The sequence below is a fragment of the Octopus sinensis genome, linkage group LG22, assembly GCF_006345805.1.
Source record: "Octopus sinensis linkage group LG22, ASM634580v1, whole genome shotgun sequence".
NCBI classification, from domain to species: domain Eukaryota; kingdom Metazoa; phylum Mollusca; class Cephalopoda; order Octopoda; family Octopodidae; genus Octopus; species Octopus sinensis.
In genome coordinates, this window is record NC_043018.1 from 15284075 (window position 1) to 15309074 (window position 25000).

At 37.1% G+C, this 25000-nt stretch overlaps 1 protein-coding gene across 1 annotated transcript in view; it reads left to right on the plus strand.

Annotated features, from left to right (window-relative positions):
• Nucleotides 1-25000, plus strand: part of LOC115223111 — a 305641-nt gene that overhangs the window by 14242 nt on the left and 266399 nt on the right. Inside the window, exons 2-3 of the mRNA XM_036512142.1 lie at nucleotides 7109-7201; nucleotides 18373-18566. Of these exons, the coding sequence (XP_036368035.1) occupies nucleotides 7109-7201; nucleotides 18373-18566 (287 nt within the window). The remainder of the gene's footprint in view (nucleotides 1-7108; nucleotides 7202-18372; nucleotides 18567-25000) is intronic.

The window sequence follows — 25000 nt, forward strand, 5'->3', positions numbered from 1 at the left end:
ATGTTATATCCATCCGTCTATCTGACACTAATCAGATTGTATTGTCCCTTATCTATGTTGTCCCCTTGTGGGAGATAAAAAATTTACTTCGTTTTGAGCCTGCGTTATATAATTAAAACTTACAATAACCTGAAGTTGTATATAGAAAGTGTTGAGGAGGTAGAAGATCTAGCTGAAAACAGATTCTTCACAAAATATCTTGCAATAAGATATCTACTTAATTTAAGCATAAAGCTGAATGTCAGGGCAGTCTAACTATATTCAAAAAACCAAAACTTGATGAAGGGTTTTTTTTAACCGATGTGTGCCCAACCAACTTGTAATAATATGTCTCCGCATATTTAGCGGCGAGCTGGCAGACACGTTAGCGCGCCGGGTGAAGTGCTTAGCGGTATTTCGTCTGTCGTTACGTTCTGAGTTCAAATTCCGCCGAGGTCAACTTTGCCTTTCATCCTTTCGGGGTCGATAAATAAAGTACCAGTTTCGCACTGGGGTCGATATAATCGACTCAATCCCTTCGTCTGTCCTTGTTTGTCCCCTCTATGTTTAGCCCCTTGTGGGCAGTAAAGAAACAAATATGTCTCCGCATAACTTTCTGAAAAATACTTAATTTCAAATAATACTCTCTGAGATTACGTTTCAGAGGGTGTAGACAAGGATTATGTAGGAATTTGTTGTGAAAAGATAAGTATATTTGAATGGAGGTTATCGATGGCATAACTACAGATTTTTGCTACCCGCCTACTTTAGATGATCATAACATCGAGAAAAATGGATATTTTTCAATGAAAGTTTCTATAAATATATGTTATATCGTGTAGATTCTGAATATTCAAAATTTTTGAGGTTAAGTGTTTTAGGAGTGAATGGGGAATTTTGGAAAATTCACCGATGTCCACTTCAATTCGTCTTAACTCTCAAGAAAATTGATATTTTTCAATGAAATTACCTACAAATATACCTCGGACTATGTAGATTCCAAAGACATAGGAATTTACGGGGAAAACACCCGGGGGCTATTTTTGAGAACTTTTCTCCACTAGGGGGTGTTTCGAAACAAGTCGTCTATATTTGTTTAATCTTCTCCGTTTTGGGGCATTTGTGCATCCGTAGATTTCCACTGAAGCGGCTGGCAATGAAAGCAAATGAAGTTCTCACCGGAAAACTCTTTATGCTAAAAATAACAGCTAAAGGTCTAAACGTTTCTAATAAAAAGGCATTGAATGGAATAATTCCCCGTTTGAACCTCTTTAATTACATATGTGTGTGTGTGTGAAGACACTGAGAATAAGCATGCCACCTCTTTGTGCTTTTTTTTTTCTACAGATTCCGACGTCTCCAACGGAGATTCTGAATATGCAAAAAAAAAACCATCTACTTTTAGACTTTTCAGTACCCATCCCGCTGCAGTTAAGGAGAAGAAATTATTGTGGCAGAGTTTCGTATCAAGACATCCACATAGGTTTAATTTTCTCCGTTTTGACAGGAAGTTTTCCAAGGCCTTCAATGTGATTTGGTGATCGTGGGGTACTTTTTATTAAAAATTTTTTTTTGAAATTTTTTTTTTCACTTCTGCCCCACGCACTTAAAAACAATAAAAGCCTTTTCGGTACTCCTTTATATCACACACCTTTTGTAAATCTGGATATTTTACAACATGGAAATTGCAACGTGTTGGGAAACACACATACGAAGAAATTCATGCAGTGAACATACCGTAAATCCTCGAGTATAATCCGCATTTTCCCCCAAAAATTTTGAGGGTCAAAATCCCTAGTGCGTACTATATACGAGGTTAACAATGAAAAATATTTTCTAAGCAATGTCCGAGTCTCTATTTGCTGTCCGGCAATGTTTGATTCAGATGCATTTTGTGATGTCGGCGCGAAAATACCTTAAGAAGCCTGAAAGCAATGAGTCATAAAAGAATCATCCATAACTTGCAATAAGCAACATTTATTAAACGTTATTACTGTTATTTCTTTATTTTCTGCAAACAAAATGCACAAAAAAGCTACACATTTGCATTATGTTATATATACAATAATAATGAAGGGCGTTACCGTTTACAATTTTACAAACCAAGGACGTTATATAGACCTCCTTGACTCAAGTTAGAGAAGGGGTGCGTATTATACACAAGGTTTAGGTTTTTTCAGAGTACAGCCCCCTAAAAATCCCCTGCATATTATACTCAAGGGCGGACTATACTCGAGGATTTACGGTATATCAAAAAATATATTTATTCATACTATTCATATTAAAAAACAAACCGCATATTGATATGCGTGTCTGTTTCCCCAGAACAACTTTGATGCCGGACAAGCAATCATATGTGTGTAAGGAATGTCTTTCACATTTCTTAGAGTCAAGACACACAACCCGGCTTTACAGTATATGTTGCAGCGACTTTATTATATAATTCGTGTGATTTAAGTATTTCTTTTAAAATGCTAAGTTTTTACAGTGTGTGTATACTAGTAAATGGGCTGGTTGGTTTTGGAGATCATTCCAGTACACTGAGAAAGGAAATGGTGCTGTCTCTCTATTCGTTCTGAATTACTGATCCCAATTATGGTCGCCACAAAACCTGGAATACACAGCGGAATTCGAAACACTCCAATGCTACTGCTCCAAGATTATTTGCCTTGGTGTAGCAGATGGGTTACTGGAAGAGGGTAAAAATATGAGACTCCACTGCTTAGAGACTAAGCGCGAAAGATATACAATGATATAATGCTTTCTTCCAAGGAATCTAATGCTCTTAGCTTAGTTTTTCCTTGGGTTTGGCCAGATTGGAGCAATCTCAAGAATAATCAGTCGAAATTGTGAGGATAATCTGGTTCTTGACTGAAGATAGAAAACTCCGAATGACCCGTCCTTGTTTTCTTTGTATCGTGTATATGGATGTTTTGTTCTCCCTTTTGTATCACCTATTGTCCGGAGTTTTGCGTTCTTGTCCCATTTTGTATTATATTATATAGGGCATATATATATATATATATATATGTATATGTATATGCATATGTATATATATGTATATATATATGTATGTATATATATTATATATATATATATATATATACACCATATACATATATATATATATATCATACATACATATATATATATAATACATACATACATATACATACCTATATATATATAATATATATATATATATATATATATATATATATATATACATACATACCTATACATATATATAATATATATATATATATATATATATGGCGCTCATTGGAAACGCACTCTCCAGAAAGAAAATGACGCTTAATTTAAAAAACAAAAAGTTAGGAGAAAATGGGAAATAAAATCCAAAACAAATGAAATATGCAAAAAAAATTAGGAAGATTCATCTATTTTTAAATATTTTATACTAAAAAAGAATAAAACAAACGGAAAAGGGGAAACTCGGGGAATATCAACAAACGGAAAACCAGACGATACAAAGGGCGATAACTTAGTTTCCCCAGTCAGATATTCTTAATGATACGAGGGGCCTCCAACGGTGTCGTCTGCCAATTGGAAGAAGACCGTTTCAGTCTTTTGCCTGAAAGTCCATTTATAACTAAGATATAATTATTATGTCGAATTTTGTGCCTGGACGTGGAATATTTAAATGCTATGACCTTATTTCGTTTCGGAAGAGATTTTGGGAGCTGCAGGAAAAGGCTACTAGTGGAGAAAATTTGGATTACCATCAAGACAAGAAATTTGCTGTGGAGTGCCATGCGTTGGTGGAAGTTTTTCCCGTCCAATTGACACAATATATATATATATATATATATATATATGTATATATATATATATATATATACACTTTATTTAAAGCAGCAGAAAATTCAACAAAACCTGTTACTCTGAGTTTCCAGCAACGGGAAACTCAGAGTAACAGGTTTGGTTGAATTTTCTGCTGCTTTAAATAAAAAATTTTACTCTACCACTGGTATTTGAGTACTCTTTTTCCACCTTGTTTCACATTTATGTGTTTACTCCGGTATATATATATATATATATTATATATTATTATATATATATATAAGTAATTAAGGGTTTAGAAACGATTTGCCTCACCACACCCCGAATTAGAAATAGGCCAAAGAGTTATGGCTATTCTTTCTACTTAAAAGGGAGAAGTAGAAAGAATAGCCATAACTCTTTGACTGCTATTTCTAAACTCGGTGTGTGGTGAGGCAAATCGTTGCTAAACCCTTAATTACTTAGTATTACTTAAACCTTCCTCGAATGGGACTTTTACATGCCGAAATCTACTTGGTGAAATTAATGATTATTCCAAATTAATTAATTTCACCCTATATTATTATTTATTATATATATATATATATATATATATAAGGGGTGTGTTTGATTGTGTATAGAGGGATATATATTGTTCAAAGAAATTCCAACTCTGTTTTTTATATTTTATTTATATTCTTTATAATATTAATGTAGAATATAGAATATATAGTATAGTATACATAATATATATATATATATATACATATATATATATATAGTAAAATGAAGGTCCCAGGTTGTGACAGGAGTGTTTCAACTGTTGCAACCCTCCTGTCACAACTTAGGACCTTCAAGACTGCTTAAATGCAAGAAAGTATACTAGTCCCTTAATATTTTATATTCAATATTTCATCTATTCAATAAGACAATCAATACTTCATTTCATCCAACTATATATATATTATTTATACTACATAGTCTATATTCTACATTAATATTATAAAGAATATAAATAAAACATAAAATATTAGACAGAGTTGGAATTTCTTTGAATAATATATATCCCTCTCTACACAATCATACAAACCCCTTTATATATATATATATATATATATATATATATATTTAAGTAATGAGGGAGATAAATTAATATTAATTTTAATATCAATTTAAAACCAGTAGTCCAGCATTCAAAAAATCTGAGAAGTCAGAGAAAATTCTAATATATGTGTATATAGGCAGGGCTGGTGTTCGCTGAATTCTTCCTCTAGAGAATTTCCCTTGTAGTTTGATCGTTGATGATCTCTTTCTAGCATTCGGCCGGCTACCTAGCAGGCCAGCCCTGCCTATATATATATATATATATATATATATATATACCGGAGTAAACACATAAATGTGAAACAAGGTGGAAAAAAGAGTACTGAAATACCAGTGGTAAAGTAATATGCTTTATTTAAAGCAGCAGAAAATTCAACAAAACCTGTTACTCTGAGTTTCACTTGCCGTTCATCGGACAGTTTTTGCTAGAATATTTTGTCGTGAAACTCAGAGTAACAGGTTTTGTTGAATTTTCTGCTGCTTTAAATAAAGTATATATATATACTAGCAGTATTGCCCGGCGTTGCTCGGGTTTGTAAGGGAAATAACTATAAAGCATTTTTAGAGAGTTACAGCCAAAAAATAACAAAAAAATGGAAAAAAATTATGATAAATTTTTTTTTTAGTTAAAAAAGGTGGAGTTGCGTCCCCTAGACAGTTTGCGGTTTGTGTTTCTGATTGTCGACCCCATGTCGAATTTATCGATTTTTTTCAGAACTGGGGGAACTTTTCAAAATTTTCGCTGCGTTAGTTTTGAATTATGACATTGGGCTATGTGTGTGTCAAGTTTCATCAGAATCGGTTGAAAGCCGTGATCAGGGTGAGGGTACAAGCAAACAGACACACAGAAACACGCACAGACAAACTGCCGTTTATATAGAGAGAGATATATATATATATGACTGACAAAGAAAGGGTACATATATATATGGAAGATCTTGAAGGTCTAGTAGCCACCTCTTAAATAGAAAGCTATATGAGTCACCAGAATGGATGTCACTGTACAGTACCAAAGGCCCCACTCTTTCTGTCCAGAGTGGGAGCCCAATAAAGCAACAGCTTAGTGGGGGCTAATGCAGTTTCACACCTCTCCTTAAAAAATGCAGTTTTTTGAAAAATTACATTTACACATATAAGCATTTTGTATGTTACATGGTAGATATATAAACACGGCTAATTTAGCTATTTCTCGGTGGATTGGAAAAAAAAACCGGTGGACAGTCTTAATTGTAAAACATTATTGAATTCCTACAGAGGTGTCTCATCAATTCAAGCTACACAGAAGTAATTGGCAGCCAATCTGCATATATGGTCAACAACTAATGTAGATGCAGAGAACTGGGACAACTGACTTGCATACCATAAGTGTTTTAACATTTTGTTTAATATCAGGTGCCTGTCGAATCTCAGTACACACAGTATCATGGTATATGTGTGTGTGTGTGTGTGTAATCAAAATAAGCAGCAAGGATATCCAAGGTAGAGTAGTACTACTGTACTATCCTTGGATATCCTTGTTGCTTATTTTGATTATAATCACCCCATTTGATTTATATGGATAGTACCATACTAAATTCTGGTGCCTTTAACTTAAGTACCATATTCATCTGAATCTAAATTTTGCTGAACTTATATATATATATATATATATATATATATATGTGTGTGTGTGTAGTAAATGAATTGATTGCATCGCAATCCTTAACATTTATGTATTAACTTTGTTGGGTACTTCACTAGCAGTATATTGGCTATATGTTATCCCATGGAGGGTTGCATTTACAACCTCTATCTCAATTTGTATATATATATATATATATATATCACCGCCCGTCTGGCTTCCGTGCCGGTGGCACATAAAATACACCAATCTGACCGTGGCCGTTGCCAGCCCCGCCTGGCACCTGTGCAGGTGGCACGTAAAAAGCACCCACTACACTCACGGAGTGGTTGGCGTTAGGAAGGGCATCCAGCTGTAGAAACATTGCCAAATTAGACTGGAGCCTGGTGCAGCCTTCTGGCTTCCCAGAACCCCGGTCGAACCGTCCAACCCATGCTAGCATGGAGAACGGACGTTAAACGACGATGATGATGATGATGATGATATATATATATATATATGTGTGTGTGTGTGTGTGTGTATGTGTGTGTGTGAGGGAATGAAAGAAAAAAGAAAGTTCTTTTTTTGAAAATCTTCTATTCCTGTACTGACCATCATTTGTGTCTTTATTTCTTCTTCCAGCACTCCTTATTTCGAACACAAACGGCTTCTTAAGAGCCTCTTCGACACAAACAGGCCTTTCTTTGACTCAATCGATTCTCGGATGCTGTCCAAGTAAATATAAATTTTCAATTTCTTTTAAATTTTTTTTTTTTAATAAAATGAATATCGGTACTATTTAAGAAGAGTGGTCCCAGTGCGCGCACTCGCGTACTCGCGCATACGCGTTAGCTAGTCGTGACTAGTCGATCCTACAACAACTACCTAGCAAAGTAAATAAAACACAAAATAAAAAAATTTTTTAAACAAAGTAAATAAAACACAAAGTAAGGATCGACTAATCACGACTAGCTAGCACGGATGTGCGAGTGCGCACACCGGGACCACTCTTCTTAAATAATACCATGAATATCTTCACTTCTCTATCGTTTTGATAACAGTGTTTATTATATCTTTCAGTGTTCTGCACTATTTTTCTAATGCGTATTACTCAACAAAATTAGGTAAAATTACAGATTAATACCCGCACGATTTTCACTAAGAAAGAAAAAAAAAAAGCTCGGATTTTTTGCGTGGAATCAAGTACCCTGACCTCCTAATATGCTGGAAATCCCATATTTTGGTTCGGAATTGGTCCGGAGGGGGGGTCCGAACCTAAATATGGGATTTCCAGCATATTAGGAGGTCAGGGTACTTGATTCCACGCAAAAAATCCGAGTTTTTTTTTTTTTCTTAGTGAAAATCGTGCGGGTATTAATCTGTAATTTTACCCAAAATTAACCCTACACATGAGGTATGGCGGGGTTACTAATATAAATATTGTCGTCACTAGCACTCGAGGGTGTAACATGTACCCTGCTTTTTGTCTAAAGGCACCGTTTGTAACTCCGAGTAGTCAAATTCTCAGCACCTCCTCTTTCGACCCGCGAAACATTCAGACCAAGGCGACTCGAAACCGTTGCCTAGATCCTGGGCTGGAGCTTTATCATCCTCACCACATGAGAATGAAAGCTAAAACCAAACTTCTATATAGAGCTCTGAGCTCCGAACGTAAAGAAGCTCAACAAATGTCGCAAAACATTTTGTCCGATTCTCTAACAATTTCACCAATTTAATCACCGAATGCTATTAATGAAGATTAATTAACTTTTACACAAGACCACGCATTTGGGGAGAATATCTACTCCATTATGTGACCTGTGGTTTCAACTCAAAACTAATACCCATATACGCTCGTATTTCTTATCCATTACCCTCTTGCTTTGATTCTGTTGGTGTCAACTGATTTTTTTTTTCTCAAACCTCTTTACTTTCTCAGTTTTAATGTTGAGCTTCCTGTCTTTGACTGGTCTGGTATAGCATTAAATATTGGTTTAACTCTCGTCCATTTGTTTCCTTGAGTTTAATAATCCTCATGGAACTTATCTCATGTGCAGGACATGTTGCCATTAGCTCTAAAGGCGATCGTCCACTTTAAATAAGTTTTGTTTCTAAATTCACCTGGGTTAAACAAAAAACACACACAGGCACCAGTGGAGAGGTTATACAATATAATATACATTCGTAGACACAGAAATCAAACTATCTTGCAAAAAAGATTGTAATTAAAAGATAGTGAACTCTGATCTGAATCGAACGACTTAAAGAACGAATCTCAATAATGTATGGAAAAAAAAAACTTGTTTCAGGTCGACGCTAATCTACCAGTTAGATCTAATCATCAATATTGAAAATCAGTGATCAATAAATACCGAAAATTCATTGAGTGTGACTTTCAATATACTCCACGCTTCTTTCTTCTAAATTCATGCGCTTGATGTCTTTTGATTATCTCTTCCTTTTTGTTATAATTTATTTACGTAAATAAGTACAGAGTGGTCGACTGGTTTATAAGTTTGCTTCTCAACACAAAGTCTCGCGCTTGACCACCTTAGAGGGTGACATCAGAGACAAAATGTCATTTTCCATATTCTCGAGATGCCCCGCCCCTTTTTTTTCTGAGTGAAACTGGGCAAACGGAAAAGCAAAGCTAAATGGACTGTACATGAAATTCGAACGGGCAGCCTCGTCACTCACAAATCTCTTCACAACTACAGGCTTTCAGTTTCGATCTGATCGAGTGGCACCTTGAGCTGCAATTGTCTTCTGATATAGCTTCGGGTCTACCAAAAAAAAAAAAAAAAAAACCCTCAGCAAAAACGTAAAGGTTCCCGTCCAGATTATTATTGGGCGCTGCACCGGTGTAACGACGTGAAATTATCCTCTTTCCAAGTTTACCACCCGGATATCAGAAATCGATTTCATATCAACTCTCTTAACATACTCTCTTGCTCGACCGCATTTTACCTTATGTAAAGACTCGATCAATTATCTGGGTTATTCAAGCAAGAAAACCTATATAAAAACAGAGATTCCTTATGCTAGAAGGGCAACTTTCTCTCCCGTTGGTTTATTCATCAGTAATGTGTGTCTTACAAAGCCACAAGCGACGACACAAAATGTAACAAATAACAGAATTATGACTGATTTCTAAAAATGAGTAAGAAAAAGTCAATATTTAGAAAAAAAAAAAAAATATGTGAATGGCATTACAGCCACAGCATCATCATTAACAACAAAATATATGACAAATATGGGAAATAAAAATTAATAAAAACTAAATTAGACAAAAATAGACTTTTTTTTCTTCAAATCCGAAACTCAGTCTTTTTAAAGTCAACGTAATTTCATATACAAATATATATTGTTGCTTATTTTGATTTTATAAATACATGTATATATATATATATATATATAATATATATATATATATATTATATATATATATATATATATATATCGATAGATAGATAATAGATATGTATACACAGACACACACACACGTGTATGTCAGAATGTATATACATATGGATGTATCCACAGAAGAGGTTTTACTATTAAGACTTTTTTTTTTTCATCTTTTTAACACCTATTTTTTTTTTTTTTTTTCATACAAAACTCAGTTGTTTCTTTTTTCTCTGTTGCAGAAAAAAAAACAAGGTGTGTGCGTGCGTAAATATATATATATATATATATATATATACACACACACACACGCACGCATACATACATACACCCACCACACACTTTACTTTATATGTGTGTAAGCTGCAATATTACCGTTTTCTATTACTGACATTTATCTGTTTCTTCGCCAATAGTGTTTGTTATCTCCGCAAGAACTTTTGACTCGTTGGCACTGCTTAGCAAGGATTTGGGTTTGGAAATGTCTTCCAAACCAGTCGGTTTGCCTTTTCGCTTGCTTACCAAATTCCGTTTGCTTTTTAAATCACTCCTGACTCTTCGCTTACTACTCGTTGTCGGCTGGAGTTTGACGGTTTTACCTTTCGAGTTGTTCTCCATTTTACCTTCACTGCCGAACAAATTTGCAAACATCCCGCTTTCGTTTGAATCGTGTTCCAATGGAGATAAAGAAAATGGTGTGTTGGTATTTTTGGACTGGTAATTTACATTTAAAGCCTTTTTCAAATTAGAAGGAAAATTTTCTTGGTCTGGGTTATCCTCCCACGAGGAATCGGCAAACTTCCACTTGATTTCTTTTTCTTTTCCATCTATGGTCGAATAAAACACCGAGTCATCCGGGTCTGGGGTTGAAGTACCTTGTAAATTAGGTTGCGATAATTCCTGGCTTTCAGAAGAAATCTTTCGCAGATTCTGAGGTTTCGCCAAAAAGTTACAGTCAGTTTGCGAACGCTGAGCAGTTGACATAAATTGATCATTTAAAGATGAACTGAAGGACGCAAAGTTTTTCTTTTCTCTTTCCAACATAGATTCAATAAAAGAATTGCTCCCAGATTTCTGAAGACACGGAGAATTTTCCACAGAGGTTTCTTTGGCAGTAGTACCGTCTTCACTCAGTGAATCGGAATCAGATTTTTCTTCGGTGAATGAAATAATACTTTCTGTTTCTGACGACATCTCACTCGACCACCAATGAAAATCTGAGTTAACAGGCGTATCATTGGGGAAATTCATATCAATTAAGCTTTCATCGTTGTTATCATAACTTAGTTCTTCGATGTCAGACTGTTTTTTATCAGTTGATGATACGGAACACTCCGTCTTATGTTTATTTACGACGTCCATGATAAGTTTCTCTGTGTTTGTAGCTGTCGTGTGACTAGACTTCTTCATTTCAATCGAGTGAAAGCCAGACTTTGGCTTACAGTCCCGACTTTTACATGACAATTCTAATTCCGTATCAGAATCTAAAGATTCTGAACATGGATCCGGTTTGGGTGTCGGTGTGTTCGTAGATTTATTAGTTTTGAAAAGTCTGTCTGATTTTGTCAGTGTAAAGTCATTTTCCTCCGTCTTTGAACGAAATGGTTTGTTTTGCGAATTGAAGAATTTTTTCAATGAATTTGAATTGAACTTACAGACATTCTTAAACGGAAATGAAGCACAGAAAGGAAGTGGTTTGTTTTCAACTTGCGTTTGCTTGTCCCAGGCAAGGTTTTTCATCTTATTTGTGGTATTAAATATATCCAATTTATGATTGTCACTTTCTTCTTGATTTCTCTTGAAAGAATCGCAACTTTGTAATGGCATTTTCATGTTAGCTGTTCCATAGCTCTCGAGAACATTCTGAAAAGGTTTCTCACTGATGTTTCTTTTGCTTGGAGAATTAATTTGAAAAGAATCATCCGAAGAATACGGCCTGATGTTGATGGAATATTCATCGGAATTATTAGTCTTTTTTTCTATATTGCTAAAATTGTCAACAGTCTGGTTTAATTGATCGAATGAACAAGAACCATATGAAAATCTAGAACTTAACATCGACTGTAGTTTCTTGGTAATGTTTGTATTACAAACTTTAACTTGATCGAGTTCGGATAAAGTTTCAGTTACTTTTTTCTGAAGATCATAGTTGAGTCTCTTTAACAAAGCTTTTTCTTTCTCAAGGGCCATTACTTGTTTCCAATGATTTTCAACGCTTCCTTTCAATTGATCCTTCAGTTTGCCAATATCATTTCCCTGTTTCATTAATCTCCACTCAAAACCAAACTTTATTCCCTTGACACATTCTACCTCTGTTTGTAGATCCTTGATAATCTTAACCAATTTTTCAATTTCTAGCAGATTGGATTCTGTTAGATTCTTATAATAGGTAAGGCTCTCTTTCAGATGAATATATTCTTCTCTGGATAATACTTGTGTGTTGAGATTAGCATTTTCTTTTTCCTTCGTGTCTACCAGCTCACAACACTCTGATGTTGGTGCTTCAAAAATATTACCTGTTTTAATTGATTCCTTTTCTGAACAGATTCTTAACTTTCTTCCTTTATTGTTACACATGTTGAATGAGTCATCGGGGTAAGTAACATTGCTCGGCAGCTTTTTAAGTTTACTCAACATGTGAACATTCCACGAATTTCTTAGAAAACATTTTTGCATGTAAAGTTCCCTCGGGTAATACAGAGACCTGGTTTTCGGGGTATACGCTATGACGTCACGATTTCCTCTTTTCAGAAGTGCCTTTGATTTAACCGGCTCCTCGTCCAGGTATTTTAGATTCTTCTCATCATTTTTCACTTTGTTTTCACTTTGCTTCTCTGTAATGTTCATTTCGTTTAATTTACAATTAACAAAATTATCAACGCCGGAGTTTTCTTTACACAGATCATACAAGTTAATAAATTCCGTCGGTTTCCTAATGTTTTCCGATTTGTTTTCATCTGATGGAACATTTAAAGTATCATCGATATTTTGTGTTAATACTTCTGAGTTATTGGCCGTTTTCAGACAAGATGGAACGGGATACACGATATCATGGACAGAGGTGATTTTTTCTCTTCGTTTCTGAATCATTGGTAGCCAGTTGTTACGGCATTGAAGAATTTCATCGTTGACTTTTAAAGAAGTGTCGAGTGGCCTCGAGACATTCATTTTATCTTCATCGTTGGCTATAATTTTAAATGGTGAACTAATACCTAAAACTTCGCAGCGATTGTTTAAATATGCAAAAGCATAGCTATAGGAGCTATTTGAGGGAAATTGAAACTGGAAATTGACTTTTCTAATATTATTCGTTTCCTTTAAATATTGGTGGCTTGACCAAACTGAATCGACACAATCATTAACTGAAGTCCAACTTACGGGGAAAATTCCAATCCAATCGTCCAAACTCGGAGTGAATGAATATTTTAAAGAATATGTAAGAGTGACATTTTCGTTCGGCTCATAGGTCGGACGGATATCTTGAAATATGACAAGGTCTTTTACCTTCATTTTGTTTTCTTTTCTTTGCGGCAACTCTACATTATGATCTTCCATAATTTAAAATGGGACCCTGTAGACGCAGAAGCTGTTAAAAGCCAAATAACAACAACGAACGGCTGTTGTATTAAAAGTGAAAATCTAAATTTCGTCACAGCGTTTTTAGCCGAGCGAGAAAACACAAACCTAAAAAAAAAAAAAAATACTTAAACAATAAATAAAAAAGAAACCGTTAGCGCGTGTTTGACGTGAATTTTGGGTCACGTGCAACTTTCGTTTCCATCTTAAACTTCCTTATTTCTGGTACAGTTCTTCTACCTTCAGCTCGTCTTTTCATATAATTTAATCCGTAAGAACTTTGTTGTCTACTTTGTTGCTGTGGACGAGTGGCTGGGATTACGTTTCCAGTTTCATTTCATTGCGATTGAATTAATTCCACTTAGCTTACTGTAATAAGACATTAAACTAAAGAGGATTCCCTCCCTCTCTCTCTTTCTTCTCTCTCTTTATATATATATATATATATATATAATATATATATATATATATATATATATATATGGCGATCTTTCGTCTCTAGTAGACCTTTCCGTCGATTTCCGTAAAAAATTTTTTTTTTTTTACATATGGGCTTGCGGGAACTTTTGAAGTAATATACATACATATACACATACACCGAGTAAAAAATTTCAGTTATCTCTTTCTTTCACACATTACTCTGTCTCTTCACACACACTAACAGAAGCACTTCACTTACACAACATACTGTCTGTCTCCCACACTCCATCAAACACCACACCACACACATGTACATCAATGCTTCCCATGCACGGTAACTTCAAAAGACTTCCCTCGTCATACAATCTCTTTCTCTTTGTCTCTTTCGCTCTCATTACTTCAAAAGTTCCCGCAAGCCCATATGTAAAAAAAAAAAAAATTTTTACGGAAATCGACGGAAAGGTCTACTAGAGACGAAAGATTGGCATATATATATATATATATGCCAATCTTATATATATATATATATATATATGTGTGTGTGTGTGTGTGTGTGTGTGTGTGTGTGTGTGGAGGCGCAATGGCCCAGTGGTCAGAGCAGCGGAATCGCGGTCGTAGGATTGCGGTTTCAATTCCCAGACTGAGTGTTTATTGAGCGGAAACACCTAAAGCTCCACGAGGCTCCGGCAGGGGGTGGTGGCGGTCCCTGCTGTACTCTTTCGCTACAACTTTCCCTCACTCTTTCTTCTGTTGGCCTGCTCGCTTAGCCAGTGGGGTGGCGTCATTTGAAGGCTAAAACAATGCGAAGCGCATTGTGATCAGCGATGTGTAGCAACATCTGATAGACTGGTCGGTCACGATATATATATATATATATATATATATACACATACACCCACACACATGCACATATCTGTGTGTGCATAAATGTATGTTTACTCTCACATGGACAACCTTTTTCAAGAAGTGGGCTGCATATATATATAAAAAGGGCAAGCAACAGGTTTCTTAGCCACATACCGAAAAACTATATAACTGATAATGGTTATATTTCCATACCGAAATCTACCCGGAAATAGTTGTTGATTTTGAAATTAATAATTATTTACCCTTATATTATTAATAATGGAATATATATATATTTATACACACACACGCGCACACGCACACACACCACACACACACACACACACACGCACATATATATGTATATATATATAATAAAATTATAATAAGGGTGCTGAATGACTTCAACACCAGTCCGCTAGAAATAGACCCCAGATGGTCCATGACCTACTTAGATTATTACTCCAGTACACAAGGCTGCAAGCTATGTATGTATGTATGCATGCATGCTCCTACAAGAGCCCTATGCTGTTGCCAAGTTAAAAGCATCCTGCACACACTGCAAAGTGGTTGACATTAGAAAGGGCATCCAGCTATAGAAACCAGGCCAAATCAGGCTGGGACCTGGTGTAGCTTTCCTACTTGCTTGCCAGCTCTGGTCAAACAGACGACTCCATACCACCATGGACAACAGACATTAAAGGAGATGATGATGATGATGATGATGATGTGATATATCCAATAAGACGACAAATAGAGTTTATCACATCCTTAACACCTGGTTACAATTGTTTCTGTACAAATATATATATATCATCATCATCATCATTTAGCGTCTGTTTTCCATGCTAGCATGGGTTGGACGGTTCAACTGGGGTCTGTGAAGCCAGAAGGCTGCATCAGGCCCAGTCTGATCTGGCAGTGTTTCTACAGTGGATGCCCTTCCTAACGCCACCATATATATATATATATATATATATATATATATATATATATATATAGATAGATAGATAGATAGATAGATAGATAGATAGATAGATAGATAGATAGATAGGCAAACAGATAGACAAACAGATCATCATCATCATTTAATATCTGTCTTCCATGCTGGCATGAGTTGGATGGTTTGACAGAAGCCGACAACCCAGAGAGCTGCACTAGGCTCCATTGTCTTCTTTGGCATGTTTTTTTTGCAACTGGATGCCCTTCCTAATGCCAACCATTTTACAGAGTGTACTGCGTACTTTTGTATGTGGCACCAGCAATGGTGCTTTTTACAAGGCACCAGTACCAGCAGGGCCACTAAAGACCTCTCAACTGGGAGAAGGAGTGGAACCATAGTAAGTGGCTTTGTGCCAGGTGAGATGTTAGAGTATAAGTAAGCGATAGAGAGAGGCATCTTACTAGACAGGAGGTATTTGGCTACCACAGTAGAAAAAGACAGGAGAGGAAGAAGAGATAGAGAGAAAGATAGGGAGAGAAAGTCAGAATGAAAGAGAGAAAGAGAGTACAAACATGTAGATGTAAATTTAGATACATATATGTAAGTAGATATGTGCATGTATAAACTATGTACATATATGCACATGATATGTATATAAGTAGGTACAAGCATACACTCTCTCTCTCTCTTTACTCTTTTACTTGTTTCAGTCATTTGACTGCGGCCATGCTGGAGCACTGCCTTTAGTCGAGCAACTCGACACCGGGACTTATTCTTTTGTAAGCCCAGTACTTATTCTATCAGTCTCTTTTTGCCAGACCGCTAAGTGACGGGGACGTAAACACACCAGCATCGGTTGTCAAGCAATGCTAGGGGAACAAACACAGACACACAAACACACACACATATATATATATATATATACATATATACGACAGGCTTCTTTCAGTTTCCGTCTACCAAATCCACTCACAAGGCATTGGTCGGCCCGGGGCTGTAGCAGAAGACACTTGCCCAAGATGCCACGCAGTGGGACTGAACCCGGAACCATGTGGTTGGTTAGCAAGCTACTTACCACACAGCCACTCCTGCGCTTATACATGCTAATATATATAGTTGATTGGACAACTGAATGCTCACCAAATTAGCATGCCAAGTGGCTGAGTATTCCCAAGACACATGCACCCCTTTAATGGGAGTCTCAGGCAGAATCAACCTGATACTGTGTGATGAATGAACTTTTGGAATAACAAGTAGAGTTTATCTGATGAACAGCTTCTGTCCATCTATCTAGCTTCGGTTGTAAAGCTTAAATCAGTCAAATATGATGCAGAAGTATTGAACTGTAGCTGCAAACTGAACTTTGGAACCATTTGGCCATGCCAGTAGCCTTATATGTGTGTGTGTGTGTGTGTGTGTGTGTGTGTGTGTGTGTGTGTGTGTTTAGATCATGAGAAGTATCAATTGTTTAAAAATTTCTATTTGCCTGGCCTCCGTGCTGGTGGCACATAAAAAGCACCATCCGAGCATGGCCGTTCGCCAGCCTCGTCTGGCACCTGTGTCGGTGGCAAATAAAAAGCACCCACTACACTCACAGAGTGGTTGGTGTTAGGAAGGGCATCCAACTGTTGAAACACTGCCAGATCTGACTGGCCTGGTGCAGCCTTCGGGCTTCCCAGACCCCAGTTGAACCGTCCAACTCATGCTAGCATGGAAAGCGGACGTTAAACGATGATGATGATGATGATGATGATATATGTTTCTAAAGCTAAGCTCTGTTCTGGCTTGTAAGTCTAAAGCTTCCAGACCATCTGTGTTATTGTTGATGCATAATTCAAACCTTATGAGTAGATTTCTACCCTTTTATGGTTACATTTCCATTGAGAAGACACATACACACATATACATATAATATACACACACATTTGTGTAAGGAATACAGTAATTGGTACAAAAGCTAAGTAATTTACTTAGTGCCAGAGATCATGGTGTCTGACATTATACCTTTCACTCTAGTCTTCCATATAACCTCTTTCACAACTGCTACTATCACGAGAAAGCAATGCTTACCTTCGTTCGTCATGTAGCCAGGCGGGTCAATTTTATATTTCACTCTACAATTTCATCATCATCATCATCATCATCATCGTTTAACGTCCGTTCTCCATGCTAGCATGGGTTGGACGGTTCGACCGGGGATCTGGGAAGCCAGAAGGCTGCACCAGGCTCCGGTCTTATCTGGCAAAGTTTCTACAGCTGGATGCCCTTCCTAAAGCCAACCACTCCATGAGTGTAGTGGGTGCTTTTTACGTGCCACCTGCACTGGTGCCAGGCGAGGCTGGCATCAGCCACGGTCGGATTGGTGCATTTTATGGAAGCCAGTCAAGTCGGCACTGGCTTCGGCTACGATTCGGATGGTGCTTTTTACGTGCCACCGACACGGAAGCCAGTCGAGGCGGCGCTGGCATCGGCCACAATTCGGATGGTGCATTTTATGGAAGCCAGTTGAGGCAGCACTGGCTTTGGCTACGATTCGGATGTAGAGTGAAATATAAAATTAAATTAAATTAACTAATTAAAGCCAATAAGTTTAGAAATTTATATGATATTGCTTATTTGACATTCATTTTTGTAGTCAAAACTAAATTATTTGCAAAAAATGTCAGTTAATATATCCATGATTTCATTTACTTTCTTTTTTAAACCTTTAAAAAAGACACTTTTGAAGGATGGTGTTCTGCGAAGACTACAGCTGGAGAATGGCTTGAAATCTACTATGAATATCCTGTTTTGATTTCAAAACTTAGTCTGTATGCACCAAACCAAGGAACGAATTATGCAAAGCAGTTTAAGTTTGAAGTTGAAACAGCAGATTCAAAACCAGGACAGTCCCAAAAACTGGAAGACACAGTAAGTTTCAGTTTACTCCACATTTTTCTCTTCTCATTAAGAAAATTTTTGATTGTTTCCTTTTATTATTTTTTTAAAATAAAATATTAGGAGATTTGTTGGAGCTGCAAATTTAGAAAAAATCTATTTTATTTATTTATTCATTATTTGTTTTTTTTCTTGATTTAATCACTGGGTTATGATCATGATAGATCAAAGTCCTCAAAGACCTATTTCTTTACTACCCACAAGGGGCTAAACATAGAGGGGACAAACAAGGACAGGCAAACGGATTAAGTCGATTACATCGACCCCAATGCGTAACTGGTACTTAATTTATCGACCCCGAAGGATGAAAAGCAAAGTTGACCTCGGTGGAATTTGAACTCAGAACGTAATGGCAGACGAAATACGGCTACGCATTTCGCCCGGTGTGCTAACGTTTCTGCCAGTTCGCTGGCTTCAAGGACTTGCTTTTGATCAGGCTCAATACAGTACTTATTGTTGTCTTGCTTGTGTTTTATCAAAATCTATTGTCGAACCGCTATGTAAGTGAACATAATGGCGTAGGAGTGGCTGTGTGGTAGTAGCTTGTTTGCCAACCGCATGGTTCTGGGTTCAGTCCCACTGCATGGCACCTTGGACAAGTGTCTTCTACTATAGCCTCGAACCGACCAGAGCTTTGTGAGTGGATTTGGTGGACAGAAACTGAAAGAAGATCTGTGTGTGTGTGTGTGTATATATATATATATATATATATATATATATGTATATATATATACATACATACATACATATATATTGTTGGCATCCTTTTTGTCTTGGGAGACAATGGAGTTGCGCATAAACTAATCTAGTCCAGCTTTTACATTTCATGTCCTAATACATCTCCTGCTGTGGCTGTGTAGTTCTATCTTGGACAAACACTCCCTCTGGCAGGTGCCGCAAATGTAGTGAAGACTTTGCTTGGCTGGTTCTAATGTCATAGTTTCTTGTTGACGTCTTTTCTTGTCTTCCCATATATATATATACACACACATATATATGTGTACATACATATATGTGTGTGTGTGTGTGTGTGTGTGTGCCTTTGTGTCTGTGTTTCCCCACCCACCTTCGGTTGATAACTGATGTTGGTGTCTTTACTTCCCTGTAACTTAGCGGTTCAGCAAAAGAGACCAACAGAATAAGTACTAAGCTTACAATGAATAAGTCCTGGGTTGATTTCTTTCACTAAAACCCTTTAAGGTGGTGCTCCAGCATGGCCTTAGTCAAGTGTCTGAAGCAAGTAAAAGAGTAAAAGAATAAAAATAAATTATAATATTGTTCTGCCTAACATGACATTCATGTGTTCATGTGTTCTGCTCTAAACAGTCATAACTATGGAAATCGATGACAATCGAAATCTTTTTATACAAAGGAAACAAGTTCTTTGAGTGTGAAACTATAAACCAACCCTTTTAAACCAATTTTGGTCATGGCTTCTTTAAGAACTTCTCTTAGGGTCTCAGGAAAACCATATAAAACAGTTACTCTTTTACTCTTTTACTTGTTTCAGTCATTTGACTGTGGCCATGCTGGAGCACCACCTTTAGTCGAGCAAATTGACTCCAGGACTTATTCTTTGTTAGCCTTGTACTTATTCTATCAGTCTCTTTTGTCGAACTGCTAAGTTATGGGGACGTAAACACACCAGCATTGGTTGTCAAGCGATGTTGGGAGGACAAACATAGACACACAAACATATACACACACACACATATATATATACTTACATATATACGACGGGCTTCTTTCAGTTTCCGTCTACCAAATCCACTCACAAGGCTTTGGTCGGCCCAAGGATATAGTAGAAGACACTTGCTCAAGGTGCCACGCAGTGGGACTGAACCCGGAATCATGTGGTTCGTAAGCAAGCTACTTACCAGACAGCCACTCCTATACCTATGTTGTAAATGTCTTTCATTTATCTCTCCAATGCAATACAAACAAGCTCCCTTCAAATATGAGAAGGGCCCTGTGTAGGTGTGAGGTGTGGGGACATATTGTTCCTGTTGAGAAAAACTGCATTAAACAACCTCAACTATGTATAGTGTTGTAACTGTTATCTTGTTCCACACTGACCTTGATTAAGCAACTCAATGATAAAATGCATTCTAGCCATAACTATCCCACATCTTAAGTGCTATCATGGATTACTTTGTTCAGTGGGCGCTTTCATATCTCAAGACTCTAGGGAGCAATTTTTAAGAAATTTAGAGGCTACTATTTCTAGCTGATCAACCGATCATTTAGAGGTGTCCTTATAAAGCATGTCTTGCATTTGGTGTATGTGTGTGTGTGTGTATGCATGCAGATTTTTTAGTAAGTTGACATTCTTGTAATGTCACAGCAATCCCTGTAATGATATGAATAGACAACCCTAACAAAGAAATTGTAATGGAACACTCTGAATGTTCAGGTCTGGTAGTCAAACGTTATTTCACTGATGGCGTTGATGTGTCTGGATCATCATCACCTTCAGCAAAAACATCAGTAGCAAATTTTGCTAAGTTTATACTAGGTGAAATACACGTTTTTCTACAAATATAAAAAGCAGCCACTGATGCTGTTGCTGTTGTTGTTGTTGTTGTTGCTGTAGCTATTGTTGTTGTTGTTGTGGTGGTGGTGGTGGTGGTGGTGGTGGTGACGATGATGATATTGAGGATGACAGCAGGTCAAACATTATACTTTGTAAGACTGACAGTGCTAGAAGGCGAGAGATGTGCGTATTAACTAATAAAATGTATTAACAAATGAAAGACAAAAGTACAACAGTAACATAATCACACTCATTGGCTTGCAACTGTTTTGGTTATAAGTAACTGTACACCCCAGAGGTGAGTGCCACGGCAAGACATTATACCTTGCCAAGAGATTTTACATAAGTTTCATGTTAAGGCCTTTAATCCTTTCTGGATCTGTAAAATAAAGTACCTGGCAGGTACTGACTGCCCATCTGATAAGGGTACATTAGGCACATACTTCACAACCATGTGTGCAACATATTAATTTCATATCAAGATATACAGCACATGGCTTTGCAGGTGGGGCTGTTAGAATTTTCTTCTGGTCAAGAAGCCCATCCATTCAAAAGATCCCTGAATAAGGTTTGTTTAAGGATGATGAAAAATACACCTATGTCTCCAGAGATGACAAGGACAAAGAAGGTAAATTGATGGGGATATGGCCTAGAAATGGTCATTCAGGCTGGACGAAAAGATTTGAATGAAATCCCTGAAGAGCTGATTCTACTGGAGGACATGAGGTTGAGGGTGGTGGTGGAAGGAAGACCAGCAACCTGCTATCAATGCGGAGAGAAGGGATACATGAGAATAAGGTGCCCCCAGAAAGACAGTAAAAATGAAGAAAGCCAAAAGGAGCAGAGTGGTGGCCCTAGCAAGTGAGAAATGCATGGAGGAAGTTGAGGAAGCATTTATGGAGATGGACAGGAGAAAAAGAAAAGAATTTGTGAACTCACCTCTGAAGAGTCCAAAAAAGATAAAAAGTGTGAAATGGACATTGCAGAGCTTATGCAGTACACACCTCCATCAGCATCACCAACAAAAGGAAACAAAAAGGAACTTACTCAGATAACCCAAGTTCACCACAGAAACAAACGGTTAAAAAGCCCAAGAAAAATAAATGGTGTATGGTAACATATACAAAAAGTACAGCGCTAGAAAGGAAAATTACCAAATTCAAATCGGTAATTAGAGATAAATTACCAGCAGAGCTTGACACAGAAAATGCAAAAGGCAAAGTATAAGGTTGTCCCAAAAGTTCGTAGAAAGTCTTGGAAAATAATGGTCTTTATTTTGAGGAATAATTTTTGTTGTTTTTGTTAGTACTTGGCGAGTAAAAATTCAATTTTCGCAAGTGTTTACGAACTTTTGGGACAACCTAATAATAGACCAAGAGAGGTTTGGAAAATTAAAAGAATGGTTTGGAACCAACATAGACCCATTAGAAGTGGCGGTAGATTTCGACGACCTACAGCCTGTTGTAGATTATGTATATTTAAAGCCATACATGACCTTGTAAAGCGTGAGTAAGCTTTTAAATTTTGTTAAAATAGACTACACATACAATGCTAAAAGGAAATAAAAAGAGAAAAAATTATATAAAAACTTTTTATTGAAACAGTTAAATGTTACTGCTTGAGAGTGGGGTTCAAGTAAGCCATTACATCCTCATTAATTATTATTCACCTCTCATTCATTCGTTTTATGTTTTTTGTCCCCACTGTGGTATTTTGTCTGTCCTTGTGCCATCCCCTTCTGTATCTTGACCTATGTGCCAAATAAAGAAATACAGTCAGCGAGGTATGCCGTATGAACGAGTCACGCAGACGACAAAGTTACATCATCATAATACAGGACATATCACATATTAACTGTTGTAGGTATTGGCCAACTCATATCTCCATGTCTTGATCTCTACTCCACTGGTGCTAAGACTTTACACCCAGAGATTAGATGGTCCACTGTTTCAATCACATTTGAGCAGAATCAGCACTTTGGGTCTACACCAGTTTTCTTCATATTGGCTTGGTAGTTCCAGATCAATAAGCTTTGATCTTCAGCAACTAAGATGAAGCCTTCACTCTCTGCCTTTAGCTCTGAGCTTTGTAGCCACTGATGAGTGTGCTTCTGGTCAACATCAGCTTGTTTGCTATGGGCCACATATTTGCCATGCAGAGATTTCTGCTCCCACCTATCTGCCAATCGTTCATGTGCTTTTTCCCATGCCATTGATTTCACCTTCTTTGCAAAAATAGTTGCTGCAGTTCCCTCAGGTTGTTCAGCCTGAGGAGTTCAAATTCTACCAAAGTCGACTTTCGGGGTCGATAAATTAAGCCCCCTCCGATAAAATTTCAGACCTTGTAGAAAGGATTACTATTATTATTATTATGGCTTAGTGGTTAGGGTGTGGCACTCATGGTTTCACCTACCGGAGTGAGTGGTGCATTGTGTTCTTAAGCAAAGCACTTCCTTTCACATTAGTCTACTGTCATTTTGACACCTGACACGTGATACACGGTGCACCTGTTTAGACAATATTCATTTGATGGAAGGAGTGAGTTCGTGTACAGCACATGCATTTGGTCACTGTAAAACAAATCATTTGTGCAGGTCATTCATTGAAAAAGCTGAACACTTACACATCGTCTTCAACAGGAGAGTCCGTCATCATCATCATTAATATTATTATTATTATTATTATTATTATTATTATCATTTGAGGTGTGGTAGTAGTAGTAGAAGCAGTTAATGTATTCGCTTACACACGCCTTCAGATATTCAACTTATGTAGAGGATTATTTAAGGTGAGTGATTGTGCGCCTGCTGAAGCATAAGTTTTAAATTCCAGTGACAAAGGAGAATGGAGGAAAAGAAAACAAGGCTACTCACGCCTTCATACCCTATACACCTCTCTCTTTCATATTTACACACACACACACAAACACATAAGATGTTGTTTGCCAGAGGTGAGTGCTGAATGAGGCAAAGCTATGATGAAATGTATTCAAGTCAGCCATGATTAATTAATAGGAGTGGCTGTGTGATAAGTAGCTTGCTTACCAACCACATGATTCCGGGTTCAGTCCCACTGCGTGGCACCTTGGGCCGACCAAAGCCTTGTGTGTGGAACTGGTAGATGGAAACTGAAAGAAGCCCATCATATATATGTATATATACACACACACACATATATATATATATGTATATATACATGTAAAAGAGTAAAAGAGTAAAAGAGAAAAGAGTATATATATATATATATATATGTGTGTGTGTGTGTGTGTATGTGTATATGTTTGTGTATCTGTGTTTGTCCCCCCAACATCGCTTGACAACTGATGCTGGTGTGTTTATGTCCCCTGTAACATAGCGGTTTGGCAAAAGAGACCAATAGAATAAGTACTAGGCTTACAAAAAATAAGTCCTGGGGTCGATTTACTCGACTAGACGTGGTGCTCCAGCATGGCCACAGTCAAATGACTGAAACAAGTAAAAGAGTATCTCTAAGAAAGTGGACAAACGGCCAAGTTGTTAGGGTGTTTTGTAGAATGGCTTGCAGTACTTGTTTTAGCTTTCAGTGCTCCGAGTTCAAATTCCACGGAGGTTAACTTTTCTTTCCATTCTTTTGCGGGGTCAATAAAGTACAAATGTAGTGCTTAGGGAAATTATTAGAATGTCAGACATGACGGAGGTTGTTAACGCCTTCCAGTAACTATTCCACCGCTCTGTGTTCTGATGGACAATACCTGCATCATTGTCAAGCTGTGTTAGCCCTTGCCTTTTTCCTGAACAACATTCATCATCATCATCATCATCATCATCATTTAGCATCCGCTTTCCATGCTAGCATGGGTTGGACGGTTCAACTGGGGTCTGGGAAACCAGAAGGCT